Here is a 21,451-nt window from a genome sequence, read left to right on the forward strand (position 1 = left end):
AATGCTGCGGACACTGAACATTTCAAAAGGATGACCTCCGATAAACCAGCCCACATTTTGTCATTCATTTCGATAAGAAAAGCATTCCAGGCATCGAATGCAAATACACGCATGAATCATCGCCTCAAAAAATATCTATACAACGTAGTCATCTTTCATGTTTTACCAAGGTCAAGAGCTGCGATGACTCCCAAGGCCACCAGAGCTTCATTCTGCATGATCATGTGTTCGCTTGTTGCCATGGTTACCAAATGCTTAACACCTCCGCCTTGTGTGACTGTTCGGACCACGTCCTGTTCGGAAACAGAAGCAGTCAGAACCTTGCAGAAATGTGAGTTTGTGACAGACTAAATGCCTCCGATGACAAACGGCGAAACACGTATTTTATAAAATCAACGAGTCATGCGGGGCAAGACTGAACCAATGAGATTCCCTGTGGGCGTAGCCAAACATGGTGACAGCACAGAAACACATACCAAGCGACTTGCTTGTTTAGTCGCGACATGCCAGATCAAGGTGATATCTTCGTAAAGATTTGACAGATAATGATCGTATCAGAGTGTGTGAGAGAGACGTGTTCTGACCTTTGACTTGCTGTGTCGTATGAGGGCGGACAACAGCCGGTTAGATTCTCCCATCACACCTGCGTGGTCTTTAGCTTCACACCACTCCACCAAACGCTCCACCAGCTTTGGGTTCGTCCCCAGCTGTTCTGCCGCGTCAGCTGCAACACACACACACGTCTGAACATACACTTCATCTTGAAAGCATAGATGAATCATGGCATATTTATTCGCAGCGCATTAAAGGCCCACTCTCGACAATACCTATAAAGATAATGTAGTAAATGTCTCATAGGGCTTAAAGACTAAGAGCATTTTTTCAAATTGTCCAAAATTTAACAAACTATTAGTATGCGACTCAAACATCACATTTCCCAACAACTGGATTAATCATACAAGGAAAGTTTGTTTTCTGAAACGTGGGTTGAGAATAAATACTCTGTGTGTCGATGAGCATCCGTAACGTTCCCAGCAGCTTGAACTGAACTGGAGGCATTTCGGACTTGAGAAACTTCAGCACAACATCTGACACACCGGCCGAGAGCATCTTCGACTTGTTGACCACTGGAGAGAATATGAAGATTTGTTTCATTCAAAGATGTTTTTTCAAATCCCTAACAGCTTGTAGAGACTGAACAAAATTGATTGTGTGAAATTTCAGACGGACCTGGGATAGCCAGATTTCTCAGAGCGCTGAGAGCTGCGTGCTGGACCGTGACGTTTCCCTCATCCACATGTCTGTCGAGCAGTTCCAGAAGCTTCTGTACAATACCGGTGTCTACCATGTGAATGCAGTTTCCATCTGAAAAGAAAAAGCAGGACATTTATGTAAAGGGGGAAATATGTGCATTTCACTATATTACAAACGTTAGAATACAAGATACTTTCCATGTAACCAAAGCCAAAAACGTGTGTAAATCTCAGCTGGATTTATTATCATTAACTAAAATGAAAACTATTAAAACATGTCTGTTTATTAAAATCTTATCAAATGTACGTCTGAATATAATTGGAAACATTTATATTGAATGAAAATTAGAAATGATGCCTGAGCAATAAATTAAAATAAGTTTACACTTATATTAATAACTGGAAATAAAACTTAAACTGAAATAATAAATTAAAGAAAGAAAGAATAAAAAGACAAAAGCACACAGCTAAATTGATAAAAATTTCCACGAAAATAAATAAAATATAAGCTAATAAAAATAAAATAAATAAAATGCCTGCAAAAAAATACTTTATTAAGCACCAGGTCACCAACACTTACAGTATGAGAACAAAAATCCTATCATTTATTTATTACCCAAAATATATGCAAATTCTCATTTTTTTTTGTCGTATGTACTGTACAAATGTCATGACCTAAGAACAACTGGAAGCTGTTTTTAAATTACCATTGCGAGCAAAGTTAGCGATGGCAAGGGCTCCAGCTAACTGGAGCTGGTGGTTGTTGGAGGGCACCCATGAAAGAACCCTTTGAAAGACGCTGCCTTTTCCTCCCTCGAACAGCTTCTGCATCGATTCATCTACAGAAGAACAGATAACAAGACTGTAAACACAACTCTCTACTAAAATGGGGAAAAAAAACTGACGAGCTCAACTGCATGATCAATTTAAGTGGTTTCGACCCATGATGAACCGTTCAACGATAACTACTGTATACTTGCATGTGCCGGTGATAAACCAGCGTTAGCCATCTACACTTAAAATGTAATACACATATAAACAAGTTAATTCAACGGACTGGTTGAGGAGGATCAGTTCCCAGCATGCTTTGCGTAAGACTGCATTTAGGCGAAAACATTGTTTTTATGATTTTCTGTAAAGAAAAAGTTTGTGTTTAATGTTCATTTATCTTTGAAATTTAGAAGAGTTTAATGTATTTAGAAGAGTGGTACTACAAACTGAGTGGGCTGTGAGAGGCTCTCATCTGATTTGCTCGATTTGACTTAAATTATGTCTATTTTTTATTTACGTTATAAAAACAAACGAACCATTGATAAGAATAAATATTGAGTTTAATTAACTTAGAATTACTGGTATGATCTAAATGGTTTTGATATACTTTAAAAAAAATTGTCGACCTGAATTTCTTTATTCATTCAATAAATTGTTAATTGTAGAAACTACTCAACACATTTGTGTGGAACCAGTTGACGCTACTTTTTAATGTAATCCAACAAGAAGAAAAAATTGTTGTGTAAATCCAGTTTCACCTTGAAATTTAAACCGGTCTAAGATGCATTGAGCTTACAGTACAGTAAACTGAGAAAAACAATGGTAACGATAGTAGAAATTTAGGGCTTTTTTAAAAACAGTCTATTTCTAATGAATTCAAGGGGTATCTGTTCATATTTGTGTGGTTGGATAAGGTCTCACGAGGCCTGAGAACATCTCGTTCTTTGTATTCCATAAAATATTTAACTCGTGCTTTATATTGATGGATATAAATGTACATCTACCAGAAAAGCCATTTCTTAAAAACGCATCACTATATAGCCATGACACTGAGGAAATTCTATTAAATTCTGAGAGAATCTTTACAGAAATAGTAGTTCCATTCCGTCTTTATGATTTATTAATATAGGCTCTATTTCTTCTTAATATATACAGTCTATGATCCCAGCTATATTATATGCACACTGTAAAAAAAATCCTTATTTACATTTTTAAGAACAATCATTTTTGCTTTACAAGTCAATCAATTTTAATTATTTTAAATTCTGACCAGTCGAGATTTGCTGAAATGTATTAAAATGAGTTCAAATTGCATAACTTATTTTAATGAGCAGAAGTAATATATAAAAACATTAAAAAAAATGTAGATTACAGAATTACCAGTACAGCCAATTGTAAAAAATTTAAGGCAAAAAAATGTATTCAATTGTAGCTATTTTAAGTTTCCGTGAAACCTTGCTCCAAACCATTTAATTATTCATAACAGAGCTAATCGTGTACCTCCCAACAGCAGAAGGACCATGAGGTCAGAAGATGTCTTGAGCTGAGCAACATCCTCCTCTCTGTCACCATCCACGGTCTGATCGACCACCTCCAGAAGACACTCCACCAAACCAGCTTCAACCAGCTGAAGCTTGATCACATCTGAAAAACACAGAGACAGAAAAAACTAGTTACATCTAACACGCATCGATAATTATTTTGCCAGATTTATGCATTTAAGATATACACTATCTTTCTATCTTATAGGAAAACCATAGAGAAGAGATATAATGATGATTTAAAGTTCAAGTGTATGAAATTTAGCAGCATCTAGTGGTGAGGGTGCGAATTACAGGCAACGGCTCACTCCACACCTCCATTCCCTTCGAAGCAGTACAGTGGCTGACACAGGGCTAAGATGTCGTCACTTTTCCCTGTAAGGGGACCCGTGGCGTATGTAAATAGATTAAGCTCCTTCCTTAGATATAAAACATTACTATCTGTCTTCAGAGGTGTGTAAAGACCTTCCATAATGAAGCGTTATGTATATTATATTGCATTTCTGTCTATATAACCTCCAAAAATGTACCCATAGTACCTTTAATCAGTACCTGTGCTCATTTCTAAGACCCAAAGCCACATTTATAAGAAACCCTAAGATTTATGTGCGGTGAATGCTTCCCTTTTTTATTGTAAAATGGGATAAATAACCTAATAACCCAAAAATCTGACAAAGAGATATAACAGTACATCATGACACACTTTCCAAAAGAAATATATATATATTCCTGAAACTAACCAATCACAGAAATTGAGCTAGTGAACAACCCAGAGGGAAATATTGAGCACGGATGGATGTCTGAGGTCAGACATACAGTATGGCAGTCTCACACTGTGTTTGGCTTGTTTTGAAAGCCTTGCACTGTTCAGGTACAGCACAGCTCAGCCTTTCTCACACATGCGGGCACGTGACTCTGGCGGTTTCGCCCTTAGCGCTGTGTAGTGGCTGTAAGTAGGCCGTTGTCTTGGAGACTGGCAGGATGGGATAGTGGCTCTGTGCAGAGAATACTAACAACCCGAGCGAAGCTTCAACAGCACACTGTCAATGGGCCCAGCCCTCCGTCTCCCACGTTGCTCTCTCGCTCACTTCATCTCTCTCACTTTCATGAAAACTGACATTAATTCTTTGTGTTCAGAGGGTCTTTATTTATACATTACCGTACAACATATTTCCCTTTTCACCTAACAAAAAGCTTGTATAAGAAATACAATATAAATGCGTTTTGCCTTGAGTTCCATCTGCCAATGGAACAAAACATTAATAAATAAATTGATTTCATTTTAAAGACTAAATAAATTACACTGTGTTTTATTAAAGAGTAAGTAGCATATGATTTTAAGGTCCTACTTTGCTTTATGGAGTGTCCTACAACAAGTTTCTGTACATTAATTAACATAATTATTCTTACCTTACTTCTTGACTGACTCTCAAATGATTCGTTCCGTGATTCATCCATCTAATCCCCTCCTATCCGCTAGCCTAGTGTCTTGTGATTGGTCAGATTGTGTAGTCTGCTGTGATTGGTCAAACACGTTTGTAACGAGCAAGACGGGAGGAGAGCCCTGAGGGAATGACGCGAGTGATGATAATGACTGTCAGCTGTGTTGCACGTGTATCGCATCTCTTTGGAGGAGATCGGAAGCATAAAAGGACGAGCGACTGGAGTGTACGACGAGAGAGGACCAGGCCTAGATTTTATATTGTTGTTTATTATGTTTGTGTGGCCGGCAGTCGACCGTTCAGGAGCTGCCGGGATTTTACTGTTGTTTATTAAGATTAATTGAAGCAATCTTCGGTGAAATGACACGCTTACATTAAAACCCTGGGGTTATACTCCTTTGGTGTCATTTGAAAATGTAACCATTGTTGCCTAAGTTCTTCCTTTGGTACTTTAAATAAGATGCTGTGTTCAGAGAAGACATCTTAGATAAAATGTTTGTTAAATATATAAATGTAAAATAATAAAACCTCTAATTGTCTTCTGGCCTGATTCTGGTAAAACTATCTGCAGTGTTTGACACGGTCAATCACCAGATAGTGCTAGCAACCCTGTCATCTCTAGGAATCTCAGGCACTCCTCTCTGCTGGTTAAAATCCTATTTCTCCTGCAGATCCTTCGGGGTGTCATGGAGGGGCTCAATGACCTCTGCTCATCACATGATCACTGGGGTCCCTCAGGGATCGGTGCTTGGACAGCTTCTTTTGTCAATCTACATGAGATCCTTGGATCCATCATACGGGCACACAGCTTCTCGTATCACTGTTATACTGATGCCACCCAGATCCTCATGTCTTTTCACCCAGACGATACCACTGTAGTAGCTCGCATTACAGCCTGCCTAGAAGACATCTCAGCTGGGATGAAAGAGCATCCCGGCACATCCCCTGCTGCAACACGATCTCACCATCCAACTACGCAATACCACAATCACTCCTTTCAAAACAGCCAGGAAACTCAGAGTCATATTTGATGAACAGCTGTCCTTCAATGATCACATTGCAAAGACAACACGTTCATGCCGATATGCCTTATTCAACAGAAGAAGGTTAGACTATATCTCACTGAGCATGCGACACAACTCCTTGTCCAGGCCCTGGAAATCTCAATGTTGGACAAATTCCTTACTGGTCTTCCTGCAAAGGCTATCAAACCCCTTCAGCTGGATCAGCATGCAGCAGCACGCCTCGTCTTCCAATAGCCCAAAAGGGCTCATGTGACACCCCCTTTCATCTCTCTCCACTGGCTACCGGTTGAAGCCCATATCAGATTCAAGTCATTAATACTTGCTTACAGGACTATCACTGGACCTGCATAGGCATACTTTCACACTTCTTACACTCCTACACCCCATCAAGCAAACCAGCGCCGTATTGTATTGCCTTCTCATAGGGGAAGTAAATCACTTTCCCGCTCATTCTGCTTCACAACTCCTTCCTGGTGGAACATTCTTCCGAACTCAGTCCGATCAACCACATCTCTCACAACACTTAAAATCTCTTCTGTGAATATGTGACAGAAAAAATAAAATAAAAAAATAACAACCTCTTTCTCTCAACAGGTAATGGTTTAGCTTTCGAAAAATAAGCATTACAACTGAATACATGCGTGTCAATCTCTCTGCTGTAAGCATCTAACTTAAAAGTTGACAACAGTAACTTTTTGAAGTAATAAAATCAGTAATTGCATCGCAATATGCCTATGTGCAATATTTAAATAATTTCGTTTTTTTAAATATATTTTTAACCCTAAGCACAATGAAAAAAATTTTGAAAAAGTATTTTTGAATTGTATAAATACATGCATATAACAATCTTTTATTAAACATCTTATTTCCTCAGATCATACAGATCATTCGGGTTGTGCCTCCTATCATCTCCCCCTCTTCTTTTAGCACCCACTCACACTTCAAAATCATCTTAAACCGTCACACAAGCTCAGACAAAAAGGACAGCTGACCACGGCTGGCAGTTTTACAGTCCAGACCACAGCTGTCAGCAGACCCCCAGAGCTCTATTTTGAGGAAAAGATGGTGGATCCAAAGGCAGATGAGATGAGTGATAACACTTATTAACCACAGAGAAAAAGCACCAGAGAAATCTCACACATCTGCTAAATTGTAGCTTCCTCTCCCACAAGCAAACAGAGAGCAACGGTTCTCTGAACATTGAGACATTTCTATCGCCTAACCAGAGAGATTCTGCGTTCCTGTTATTAGAGATGGCACTCTTTAAAGCCTGACTGGCTTTGATGTTCTCACAATACAAAATAAATAGATATAGCTGCAAGCAGAGATGATAGGCCCAAACATGATAGTGCCATCGCTTTATGACGCATGGTGGGCAAATGCACCCATGCAAGGTCTGTTGTAAGTGACATTTCCTGTTGCCTTTTGGTGGCGCTATGACTGTGGCTCAGAATAATCACATCAATGTGATCAGATCACATGAACATACATCAAGATCAGCTTGATCAAAATCATCAACACAGAAAATGAGGAACTTTGTGTTTTCTCTATTTCATTCTAAATGTAATGTATGCATAACAACATGGGAACAACAAGAAACCAAAACTATCAGTTTGCAATTTGTAATCTTCAATCTGTGGTCCTCATGTTGACCAACTTTGGTCACAATCCCATCGATGACCTGGGAGGAGTATTTAAAAGTTTATCCCACGCACTTTTCACAAAATCCGAAAGGGATGACTTTCTATTGGGTGAAGCAAATAAATGTCAATCGAAATTTGTTTGGGTCGTTTGACACAATATATTGTTGATGTTTGATACAAGTTTCATACATGTACAGTATATTCACCAGATATTCACACTTTGCCTGTGCCTAACGGCCAACTTGTGTGCCAACTTTCAAATTTTGGAACATGTTTAGCGCCTCCACTTATACAAAGACAAATTTTCCTATACATTAACTGCCAATGTTTTAAATATATACTTGAAAATATATAGCATAATACATAGTTAATATATTATGGTTTTACAATAAAATGATTTTTTTTTTAAATATGTATTATTATTATTTAATACATTGCATAATATTTTTCAGTATATTCCCGTATATTAAAGGGGTCATATGGCGCGAATACGTGTCTTTGGTGTGTTATAAGTTGCCCATGCTTGTATTAGACACGTAAAATTAAAAAAAAATTAAGTGTCGCAACAAAAGATGCATTCTATTTAAAAGTTAATGCTCACCCAGACCTTCCTGAAACGCCTCACGTAACCACACCTACACAAATCTACGTCAGTTTGTGGTATAATTTGAACAAGACCACCCAAATGCATAAGCAAGTAAGCTGTGCGTATCTCACAGTACAATTGTTTTGGAACCTGATGTTCCAAATATGGTAAGAGGCGTTACATTTCTGTCACATGCTTGCAGTATTCCACCAATCACTACGCACTGATTACCTGGCCAATCATAGCACACCTCGCTTTTCAAAGAGATGAGCTTTGTAAAAATTCTGCGTGTTTCAGAGAGGCGGGGTAAAGAGGAGATACAAACATGCATGTATATCGTGTATACACATTGCATTACTATGTGTAAAAAAAAGCGATAATATTCGTTTTAGCCATGTAATATGACCCCTTTAAGGTTTTGTAAGGCCCAAAACTCCTCCAATGTTAATAGTGATAATAATCCTTCATAAAAACAATACTTTCAGTGCTTGGACCCTAAAAACCAATTCATAAATCTAAACAGAAGATTTGGACTGAAAAGTCCCAAGTGGCTGCAGGAAACACGTGCAATTCATTTGATTAAGTCTCTTTTTCCAGTCTCAACAGGTGGCAGAGAATCTCTTTCTACATTCTCTTTACTACATTTTCATCTGGGATATAGTCTCAACAAAGCTGCTCGGTCATGCAGTCAGTGGGTCAGCTGGTCAGCAGTCGGCCATTTTGTAGTGTTGATAGCCAACCTCAAACAGTGCCTATACAACCCCTTTACCTCATGCAGCATAAACGATACTTAAAGATGCAATGTGTGAGATTAGGGAGGTTTTTTTCACAGAAAGTGCAATATCATATACATAGCTATGTCCTCAAACGTATATAAAGACCTTACATAATGAACCGTTTTGTTTTATTACCTTAGAATGAGCTATTTCTATCGACATACATTAAACAAACTGCTCTAATCATGAGAAAACATGACGACATCTGTGGTCTGTGTCAACCACCGTAGTGTTTCAAAAGGGAGGGGGGAGTTGTTCGTTGCAATACGCAACCTCTCCACTAGAGTTCGCTTAATGTCATCCACTGGACCTTTAACTGATGCAAAACCAGAGCTTGTTTAATTTATAAAAAACGGATGGATCTCAATTGGTTTTTTATCATCAAAATGAGACTTACCATTCTCAGCAAGTGGAGCCAAAACCTCAAAGATCATCTCCTTCTTGTCATGTTCAACTTGTTTACGAAACAGCCGAACCAGCTCCTCTGCGATATTCGTCGAGGCGAACTGCTCCTTGCTTGACTCTGATCAGAGAACAGTCAACAGAGATGTATTACACATTCATCAAACTTAAAACATAATGCAAAATGATATATAGGCACACGGCTTTGAGTTTGGCTGGCTTTATCGAGAGCACTCACCAAGCTCTGCCAGGTTCCCAAAGGCGATGAGACACATCTCTGTAAGCGCCGTGTTTTGGGAATGAACTCCCAGGAGTTTGACCAGTGTTGGGATCACACCCATAGTGATCAGCTGTGCCTGCAGAGAATCTAGAAGAAGAAAAAAAACGTTCTCAGGCAATAACATTAATACTCTGACAATACAGACGGTTTAATAAGAACTGCTGAAAGAGTTAGCATGTAGCACAACATAAACTGCTCTGGGATTTAACTTTTGTGCCTTGCTGAGACCAGCACAAAACGTGGACTTGACCTGAAAATGCAATAGATCAATCAAAACCTCAGAGGACCGAAGTATAGTAAACCCCTTACCGACTATATTTTTAATGATCATATATTCCATAAACAGATCTGACCTTAAAAATGGCTGGTTAAAGCAGTCACCTAAAAGAAATGTGAGTTTAATATACGACGACGCAGGTTATGAACGGAGATGTGGGCAGCACCTGCACATCTGCCACCCTCGACGTGTCAGAAAGCAGATGTTGATCCGTAAATTGAGCAAAGCAAAGAGGAGACTTCAGCTCAGACAGCGTACATCTGTGTGTAAGCCCAAGCATAGAAAAAAGATGGGCAGATGAGACGTCAGATTTGTCATTTTTTCATTCGAAAAAAAGAGATTAGAAGAAATGAGGAACCATGACCATGGAGAAGAAGAGAAAGCAAAGGCATATGATGTTGAGACTGGCTCCGAAAAACATCATTAAAGATTCATGCGTTTAATCACATTTAACAAACACAGTCGAAATTCTATCCCAAACATAAAATGTCCTGTACGATTTTTTGCTTTATTGCTTTGTTGCCGATCTTTGTTGGTCTGTGCAAATGTCATATCTCAGCAACAAATAGAAGTTGAAAGTATCGCATGAAAAAGCATTTACAGAACTGGACAGTCCCATGTATTAAAGAACACACAACAAAAGCAAAGTAAATACAAACCTCTATATAAACAAATGTAGCCTATTTTTTCTTTCTGTCACCCAGCCCTTTTCGGCAAGCAGCAACGATCAAAACTAATGACAGCTAAATCACTAAAAGACAAACAATGAGCTGTCTATCCAAATTGGATTACATAGAACGACTGTAAACACATCTGACTTTACATTATATACATATGTCAATAGCCATGACTATATTCACAATCAAGCACTGCCCCGTAAACCTTGTTCAAGATGCCTATTGTATAAATATATCTATAAATAAATGTTTCTTATTTTTTGCATGTATCAGGGTTTAAAATCAAATCGACGTCCAGAAGAGATTTACATACTAAAATACCTAAAAAAAAAAGGCGTAAGCACAAAAAACAAATACACTTATGTCAGGTATCATGGTGTCTTAGTAGAGATTATGAGAGAAAAACAAATACACTTAGTATGAGTTAGCATCGGTTTCATGGTACAACACTTGCAGACAAAAGACAGAGAAGTGAGAGAGAACCAGATTGTATAACAGACTAAAGGCAAGCAAGAGCGTGTGTCCCGCTGGCTGTTCCAGTCTATTATTTCCTACCTGGTCATTTATTTCATCAGGCAGCAGAAAATGAAAAAGGCCGATATGACTTTGCTTGGTTTGCCTCTGGACACGATGTGTAATAGATAAAAAATGCAATTCTCATTTCAAGCCCTGCTGGCTAACAGAGACAAAAGGAAACTGGATTTGGTCGAGGAACATCGAGTAACAAAGATTTAAGTACGCTGGGTGTCATGCATTAAATATAAAGAATGCACAGCAGTGCTGTAATACGTAAACTTAAACTGTACAAGTATAGAAGAGTCTTATATGTTTTTCACATATGCATCCTTATTTAGAGCAGTATTGTAAAGTCAGATTTAAAGGTCAAGTGTGTATCATATTAAATCATGGGTACAATAAGGTATACTCTCAAAAATGCGAGATTATTTTAAGTTATGCATGTTAGGATGATTCAGGTGGGGCTATGGTTCACTGCAGAACTTTTTAAGAGACATAAATCCTAACAGGAATTTCATCAATGTAAATACTCATTCTTCATGATCCCGCTTTTGTGCATACTTTGTGAAAATGAATAGGTTTTAAATGCCTACAGCAAAAAGTGAGAGTTTAAACAGCTAGATCTGTAAGAGAATCAACAAAATTTTCATTTTAAGTGTCTTAATATGATCATCATTTTAACAGTTACAAATATTGCAAGATGGAGCCAACACTTAAGGTAGCAGTTTAGGAAATAATCATTTGTTTTGAAATTTTATTTGACGGTGCAGAAACACACTATATCCTTAATATTTGCAATAACACAACGTAGCACAACATAACTAAGAATCACCGCCATCGCTAGCATCAGAGGAAAGACAGGCACGGGTTGAAATAAATATTCACCAAGAAAAACGCAACATGTGGCCATTTGACAAACCAATCATGTCACTTTAGTTAAAGACATTGATTATATTTAAGAGAAGTTAAAATTTCTTAGAGTGGTCCCCTACAGATATTACCATTAATGTTCAACCACGAGGTCTTTAATACAAATCAGACGTGCATAAAACATACAGTGATATAGACGGTTGCATCAGACGCACATGCCTGGCCCAAAATAAACTTGTGTGTGTTTCGTTATAATATAACAATTTTTTATGTCAATGGTAATATTTAATTGTATATTAATTGTATTAAATTAAAACTAATAATTCTGAAAGTTAAATTTGGGTCACATTACGTTTGCTTATGTTGTTGCTGCTGAAACTGTCTATTATACACAGTAATAAACACATACTATTGGTAATATAAAATAAATTAACTAGCAAGTTTTCTTATATACTGTATACACTCTAAAAAATGTATCTATGATGCCATAGAAGAATCATTTTTGTACGAATGATTCCATAAAGAACGTGGAGTAGAGGAAAAAGGTTGCTTAAATATATAAAGTAAAAAATGTTTTTTGTAGTAAAAATATTTACATTTTACATGATATATAGGAGGAAATATAAAGAGTTAAAAAAGGAATGATTCTTTGTAATGAATGAAAGAAAGAAAGAAAGAAAGATGGTTCCTCTATGGCATCACTCATCATCATTCTACACGTATATATTTGAACGATTGTTTGAGTGAACATCTCTGACTATACCAATAAGGGACCATTCAGATATATTGCGGTCTTGTTTACCATTATCATTGCTATAGTTCATCATCATGCCACAAAAGACAGTCAAGAGCTTCCCGGCGGCCGGGTCAGTGCTTTCGGCCAGAGCTTTAACGTGCTCTGCAACTATCTGAGCACCGCCCGCTGCATCAACCGCACTTCTGCCCTCATCTGCAAAACAAAGAGGTCACATCAAAAAAGAAAAACATAAAAAAGCAACAAATGACACAAAGAAACAACAACCTGGAACAGAATGACAGAAAAGGGATGGTTAAGCGCGGGATGGGTCGGCTTATCTGTGAACGCGTCTTGGTCCTCGCGGACCCCCGCTCTGCATATTTTGTATGCTTCTCCTACTGCTTTGTTCGATAACCCCGTAAGAACCCTGCGAAGTAAACATCACTAGATAATCTGCCATAATTCCATCCAAAGGGCGTGACTACGCAAATCTCGAGATTACGGTTTAAATCAGGTGTGTTAAACAAGAGCGAGACACAAAATATGCAGAGCGGGGGTCCGCGTGACCAGGATTGAGAACCGCTGCTTCACGCAACGTAAAATTACATGTGCAAGACAATGGTAAATAACGTTTTGGAGATAAAAGAGGAGCAAAAAAATGAGAAGAGGTCTGATGGAAATCCCGCTGCACGGATGCTGAATCCGCTGGCGGTTTTCTCCAGCTGTCGAGGTGCCATGAGGAGCATGCATGACAGAAGGCAAAAGAGAATCCAGGGACCAGAAGTGCAGTAGAAGCACAGCATACTTAATCCAGACTGCAGCAATATTACCAGGAGGAAGGTCTTAACATGTGCACTTAGATATGATATAAACAATGTTATTCTAGGACATCATGAGAGATGAATGGGTTTGATTCGACTGAAATGAGACTCAAAACTAAACTGAAACTTCACATTGACAGTCCCGCAGAAGTTATATTCACATTTCAACAAATTGTCTGACACTATTTCGTGTATTTCGTGTATTCATTTTAATCCCTTTAATTTTTCGTTTTTTACTAGAGACGCACCGATATATCGGCTAATAATTGTTATCAGTCAATAAAGAAAATGTACAGACTATTGGCTATCGGCCAACAACTGATGATCAGAAACGATATATATCCTTTCAATGCAATGAATTTGTTTTTTGTGTATAGAGATTGTTAAGAAATGTATAATATTAATAGTTATGAAAGTTAGGAAATATTAATTTAAACTACAGAATTTAGTTAATCCGAGTTAATATAACCACCATACTATCGGCATAGGTATCGGTGGAGAAATATTTTATATGTGCATCTCTAATTTTACATGCAAGTTCATGGGAAATTTAATTAAAAATCAGAATTGCTCTTTTTAGCAATGAATCAAAATAAAAATTAGTCTTAAATGCAAAAAAAGTCTAACTACTTTTAATAGTTAGACTACATCAGTAGCCAAAAGAGAAGGAAAAAAAACTAGAACTACAACCACACATTTATACCAAATCCCTAAAGAAAACAGCATGCAAAGCTTATGATATTTAAAAAAAATACCAAAAAATGTATTATACATTATTTTGAGCATTAAATCTTGCTCATCGTCGGAGCCTGTGACTGTGTGGACAGTTCTACTGACACGTAGCGCATAGCACGCTGGCGACCTGAGTTTGAATCCCGACTCGAGATCCTTTCCCGATCCCCCTGCCCTCTACCCTCATCGCTACATGTCTGTCACAACTGTACAATCCTATAAATGTAAACGCCCCCAAAAAAACTTACCAACAGACTTTATACTGAGCTCAAAATTTGTTCATTACATTCAAAATCCTAAAGACCCACTCCAACTAATACCATTACATTAGGACCAGTTATTATACGGTTATAAATTATAAATATTAAAAATAAAAAATATTATAAACAGCATTTTATTACATTAAAATCCCAATTTTTGGGGCTTTATTAAGTACGAATATGCCTAAAAGATATCTAAACATATGTGTGCTTCAAAACATTAAAATGTTATCTCCAATATAAAAAGATACACGTAGCCGCAGAAATATTAAAAGAACATTCACAATTTTCATGTAATCAGCATTTCTAGATGTATTGTGGCCATTCCCCTTCAGTGTATGTTGAATTTCAACAAAATCAAACCTCGGGAGTGACAAAGTGATATGACAAAGTAATGTGAAATACTGACTGCATGAAAACATTGTGATAAAAACATAAAACATATTTTTATCTAAATACATGTACAAATATTATTGTTGCATTGCTTAAAAGTGAATATGAACTTGTTTTCTTTGCGCATCTTTATGTTATTCTGACCTGTTTATCCAGTTTTTATTTTCTGCAAATAAATGCAAAAGAAACAATATTTTTCTTTGAAATTCGAGGGAAATATTGTTAGTTCTTCACACAATGAGACAAAAACAATAATTTTAACTAGGCCATACGCCGTTTGCTTACTTTTTTCACAGCGCTGTTTACGTACAACAACTTCTAAAGATATATATACCCACTTGTTCTCCTGCTTAACGTCTCCAAGCTCCGTAAGTGGTTTCTTTCCCTTTAACTGTATCGCGTTCACAATTCATTCATACAATAGGTCCATTACTTAAGAAAATTCACAATATCTCTTGCAGCCCCGCCTCCGACAACCACATTAAGCCATCATCTTCAGTGTTGACAACACGCCAGCGAGGAGTTCATCCTGTCAATGACTGACGGAGTCCCGCTGAAGCCGGCAGGTAAAACTGCTCACTTTTAGTCAAAGCTGGTTTAAAAGGCGCTCGCCGGCAGTGACTCCTCTCATCTGTTCCGGGCCTCCGGCTCGAGAGAGATTGACACTGAAATCACAGGTTCTCTTGCTCTGATTTATCTCTTTATGATATTGCAGTGCAACGCAAATCTTTGATATTTGTCCTTAAATACTAGCTTTCTTTAACTGAAACAAACACTTCCATAGGCATACTGTTTAAAATCGCACAATTCAGAACCCTTATGTCCTCGTTCTCTTGAAAGTCATTTTGTACATCCTCGTTACGTTTATTCTACATTCAAAATAATGTTAGTCTGTTTTTAACCGCAACATTTATCCATACATAAATATCTTTCCCTTAAATTATTAACAAGTATTGACACAGAGATCGTAGTGATGACAACGTCATCTGTATTCTGTAAAACCTTGCATATGTTGTTGCGTAATCTTGTATATGTGATGTGTTAAAAAGATGTGATCCTTTGTAAAAAAAATATTGTATTTATTGTCAACACCTGTTCTTTTTCCACTATTTTCCACCAACGTATTTTTTTCTAATTCTATAACTTCATATTCAAAGCATAAGTGAAGAATTATGCTGAAAAAATGTTAAAGCAATTAACAAAAACAAACAAACTGACCTCTGTCTTTTGGCCATTTGAGGTCGGGGTTATGGTTGTATAGTAGGCTAGTACACCACTTTTTTGTTAGGACTAAACCATTTCTAAACACATTGAGAGAAATAGTTAATTCAGATAAAACTGGAAATAATTTTGAAATGGTCTCTTCTTTTTTTCCACAGCAGTATGTCCTTAGCACTTACAGTCTCTTACTTCCGACAATATGGATGAATCATTTTTTTATGACATCACTCCGCACTTTTCATTAGTTTCCTAAACACTAAACACTTTAGGCTATTTCAAGAAGAAATGCAGCAATGCATTTCATTGGCCTTTTACATCAAACCAATTCATCCCTCATGCTTCATACCACAGATTGATATGTAAATCTCTGTTTGGCAGGGTTTCCAGTAAGCTCTGTAAACACTTGACAGTATTTGTGAGTCAGTTTAATTGGTATGAACATTCTTCAAGGTTTGTTTATGCTGATGCATGCCCACGCATAGTCTAGGACAACCACCCACTATAGTTCACTAAACAGAGAGATTGCTTTGGATCAGACTTTGTTCTGTTTTCTGTGGCACTTTAAACACTTTATCTTTTATTTCTTACAATTAAGCACCTACATACAATAGTGAATGATCTGCAAAAAATACTTATCTTTGGGTTAGATGATGTCCAGTTATCATGTGGCGGTATCAAATTTTCATATTACGATAATTGCTGGTCCTTTCATCATGGTATACTGTATTATCATGGTATTACATTACATCGTCATTATATTTCCTAATGATGTTTGTCTTTAATAACACAAACTGATTCCTGCCTCCATTGCGGGGTTTACAAAGACAACAAAGTTGTTTAGTGAAATGTGTGACTGTTTGAACACACCTGTCATCTCCGAATCTCCGTTTCATATGAGACCACATTCAGCTGCCCTGTCAATCATCTTGAAACCCATCGGTGTCCATTTGCCAAAAGCATGTATACAAATGTTTGTCGCATGACCGCCTAAGTTTACACAGAAGATATTGATAAAACAGAGCACTGGATCTGCTCTGTGTTCTTACTGTCCATGAATGCAAAATCTCTTTCCACCGCCCAACTGAGATGCAACTGTCTGGACACGCCAAATTCACTGTTAACAATATGACAGCCCTAAATATCTGACAAAACAAAATTTTATTGATTTGCAATGTGAATAAAGTCTTGGCCCCATCCATTGCTTTTCCAGAGCCAAAAAAAAACAGCCGATTCCTCATCTTCCTTTACTAAATGGACTCTTGCTCAAACTCTTGGAAACGGCATTCGTACCATTTCTTATCCACACAAGAACTTCTGCCCGTTTCCCTCAATTCTGCTATTCACTATATAGACTAAAGAAACAATACCTCCAAAAGGTTTCCTGCATTCCTCCTACAGTTATGTTACTGATCTTATATCACAGGGCACAGAGTCAGGAAGAGTTTTGCCAGGATATTAAAACAAGCTATCAATTTCATGTCAGTCACATGTCAGCTTCCCTTCAAATCACCCAAAAGATGTTTAAATATCTCTGTGTATTTGGACCCAGCTTGGAATGGCTGACAAAGCAATAATTGGCACTTACGGCTGTCGTAGCAGATGTTGCCAAGGGCTCGGCCCGTCTGGAGCAATATTTCCTGGTCCTTACAGTTTAGCAGCTGAACCAGCGGAGGAATGAGCCCGGCTTCAACACACGGGCTTCTCATGAATTCTGCGGAGAAGCACATTTACATGAGTAGACATAACAAACCTAAAAAGACAATTCAGTTGATTCTGTTAAGTTTTGAAGTTTACCATGTAAACACCATTGTGAATGAGTGTGGCACATATCTAAGTACCTCAATAACCATAGGGCGGGAGAATGATATGATTAGGGTTACCCTAACCCCTATTCTAAATCAAAAGTTAAAGGGACAGTGAACCCAAAAATGGAAATCCTGTCATCATTTACTCACCACCAAGCCGTTTCAAATCTGTATACATTTCTGTGTTCTGTTAAACACAAAAGAAGAGGTTTTGAAGAATGTATTCTGGGGCACTATTGACTACCATAGTAGTTTCGTTACAAAAATATAGTAGTCAATGGTGCGCCAGAACTGTTCGGTTACAACATTATTGCAAATAAAGATTTGGAACAATTTGAGGCGGAGTAAATGATGACAGAATGTTAATTTTTGGGTAAAATGTACCTTTAAGGGTCAATATGTTTCTTCAATAGTTCAAAACAAAAACAAACTTTCCCAAATTCCCCAAAATCTTCTGATGCATTTTAAGAAGCATCTCAACCGGAGAAGCTTTTTTAAATAGTACTGAAATTCCCATCAATTCTGTGCTCTTATTGGCTGCTTTTTCTTCATTATTCAGTCATGCGTTTCTAAAAATAAAAATACAACTTTACAATTTTGTGATGAAACTAATGGATTTATCAGCACAATTTTATCTACAGATACCATTTTAAACATTTCATCCTCAAGTGACCCCAAACTTTTGAATGGTACTGTATGTCCTTAAACTCCTCAGGTATCTATCCTAACACAGACTGCTCGGAAGAAACACAGATGTTTGGAGAGGAATGCTGATAGCGGGATGCCGACAGGATCTGCCAGAGATCTGGCACACCAGCAGGCCACTGTCATTAGCTAACTAGCAAACCGCTAAAAGCCCATTCATTATTGTAACCTTTTTATGTCCGCCCCTGTCCGTACACTTCCAAACTGCAGCTCTATCCATCTAAAGTGCAGCTTGTACAATCAGAGTAAAAGCGTGAGGTAGAATACTGACTATGCACAAATGTCGGTTTATGTGCTCGAGCTGTAATTACAAATTTGGATGTAGTAGAAAAGAAATCCAGGTGAAGGAAGAAATTGCTGTTATAGTCTATAAGCTTTGACGATACCACAGACGAATATAAAGTAATTCGTTAATTTCAATTTGTTACATTTCAACTACATATAAATAAAAATACATGTTCTAATGAATTTAGATCTAAAGCTGCAATATGTTCATTTTTGCCTCTATAACGCCATTTAAAAAAAGCAATTCGTATCAGACTATAAAGTTTCGATTTTTATATACTTGCTCATTAACCATTATCGTTATCAATTAATTTTTGTTTATTTTTGACAAAAACAGTTATGGATTGTAACATAAAGGTAGGTTAAGGTACCTAGACTTTTATTGTAATATATTATAATAATTAAAATAAAATATTCTATTTAGTCTATAAGTATTAAGAAAAAAGATTAGAGAATACAGAACAAAGGTAATAACCAATTTGTTGTTATTCAATAAAAATAAAACATATCCATCCACAGATAAATAAATAGCTCAGAGTTTCTAGTTAGAATTACATCCATAAAGCAAGCTGGATAAATATATTGTTTATAACCACGTCAACTTTAACCAGCCGAACTGTTATTAAAGGGATACTTCACCCAAAAATGAAAATTCTGTCACCGTTTACTCACCTTCAAGTTAAACAAATCTGTATAAATGTCTTTGTTCTGATGAACACAGAGAAAGATATTTGGAAGAATGCTTATAACCAAACAGATTTTGCCCCCCATTGACTCCCATAGTAGGAAAAATTACTTTATCGTTTTTTTTCTTTTTCTGTTGAACACATAAGAAGACATTTTAAAGAATTTATGGCAGCAAAGAGTTCTGGCCCTGGGGCACATTTGACTACCATTGGTTTTTTTTCTTCTATGGTAGTCAATAGGGGGCAAAATCGGTCAGGTTGAAATAATTTTTTGGGTGAACTATCCCTTAAATGTCTTATCTATGAATGAAGAACAAAAGCTTCAAAATCAACCAATTATAAAATAGTTTGAAAATTGCAAATATTAAAATCACAAAAAAAAAAATTAAATATATACCTTAAAATTTAAATCACATTTGTAATAATCAAGCAGTCAAGTTAGAATTTAATAATATTATACGATAGACTGTTTCACCGGACCGAAGTTAACTTCCATATTTTATACCGTTTTTCCTCTGCTCTGAGGTTGACTGATTCTGCTTTATGTGTGAGGCTATCATCTCTTTCACGCTGTCAATAGCAGTAATGATACGCATGAATGGCCACAGGTTTTAACTGCAGCGTCAGTAAAATCAGAGTAGAAAAAACAGCGGCACACAGCAGAAACAAATATACAGCACCATGAGGAAGAATAAAAGATTCACAAATGTAAGGTTTCTATTACCAGGAATGCTATTCTTATATCAAATAAAGCTTGTATTATACATTTCATATAAGATTAGCATACTGTTCATCAAAATGTGGCAGTGATGTATTCTTATCGTGGTCAACATTTCATTATGTGACCATTAAATAACAGACTAAAACGAAGGCAACAAAAGGTTTAAGCAGGTATAACATTACAAGTCATGAAAATGATGAAATAAGATCTTTAAGACAGTATCTGTGAGAAATATGTACAGTAGCTAGGTAAAAGTACGTACCATTTTTGGCCATTTCTGCAATAATGTTGGCTACTTTAGCTGTAGAGGAGTTCTGTGCAGACAGCAGACTGGGCATTACTGAAAGAACACCCATCTCCTGGATCTTTCCACTAGTCTCAACATCTGTACACAGAGTGGAGAGTATATGTTATTCATACAGATAGAAATAATTCATATTTATTAGACATTTTTGGGAAAATTAACTGGTCAGTGGTTTGACCAATCGGATGTAAGAATGCCCTGTGATGTGTTTTTCTATATTAAAACGGAGAGGAAGAGCATCCTGAAATTAAAACTACAGTATAGACGGTTTTAAATAGACGGTTTCACCTACTTCCATATTATATAGTATGTAGTCACGAATAGTATGTCAAGAACCCCAGTATTCAAAATAGTGGGCGAGAAATACCGGGATGGTCTACTCTATCCCATGATGCCACAGAAGTGGAGTAAAGGCCTTTTGAGCTTTTCAATAGCACATAAAGCGCAGCTAACCTCTCAACAAAATCCATGTCAGCCATTTCGCAACGAGACTGTGATTTTGCAAGTAAACTCAAAATGTTCAAGCGTCCAACTACGCGCATATGGCACGATTTATTCACGCAAATGCGTATGGTGTGAACCCTCAGTCAGAGTGAGTGGAGAGATGAACTGACAATCGGCCTCGTCCTGGAAGTTTGCAGTTATGGTAAGAGGCATAACATTTACGCCACAGGCTTGAGGTATTAAGCCTATCAAAACGCAATGCTCAACTGGCCAATCAGA

At 37.2% G+C, this 21,451-nt stretch overlaps 1 protein-coding gene across 2 annotated transcripts in view; it reads right to left on the minus strand.

Moving 5' to 3' along the window:
* The window catches only part of rap1gds1 (RAP1, GTP-GDP dissociation stimulator 1), a 32,025-nt gene that overhangs the window by 3,521 nt on the left and 7,053 nt on the right, over positions 1–21,451 (minus strand). The window contains exons 3-13 of one of the 2 annotated variants that reach the window (XM_056759836.1): positions 20,687–20,809; positions 17,808–17,933; positions 12,862–13,008; positions 9,678–9,806; positions 9,435–9,560; positions 3,525–3,668; positions 1,961–2,092; positions 1,231–1,365; positions 1,002–1,127; positions 585–724; positions 167–293 (exon numbers count right to left, since the gene is read on the minus strand). In XM_056759836.1, coding sequence (XP_056615814.1) covers positions 167–293; positions 585–724; positions 1,002–1,127; positions 1,231–1,365; positions 1,961–2,092; positions 3,525–3,668; positions 9,435–9,560; positions 9,678–9,806; positions 12,862–13,008; positions 17,808–17,933; positions 20,687–20,809 — 1,455 coding nt within the window. The remainder of the gene's footprint in view (positions 1–166; positions 294–584; positions 725–1,001; positions 1,128–1,230; positions 1,366–1,960; positions 2,093–3,524; positions 3,669–9,434; positions 9,561–9,677; positions 9,807–12,861; positions 13,009–17,807; positions 17,934–20,686; positions 20,810–21,451) is intronic. The other variant, XM_056759898.1, reaches the window with a different exon arrangement.

The sequence above is a fragment of the Triplophysa dalaica genome, chromosome 1 (genome assembly GCF_015846415.1).
Source record: "Triplophysa dalaica isolate WHDGS20190420 chromosome 1, ASM1584641v1, whole genome shotgun sequence".
Classification (NCBI taxonomy): domain Eukaryota; kingdom Metazoa; phylum Chordata; class Actinopteri; order Cypriniformes; family Nemacheilidae; genus Triplophysa; species Triplophysa dalaica.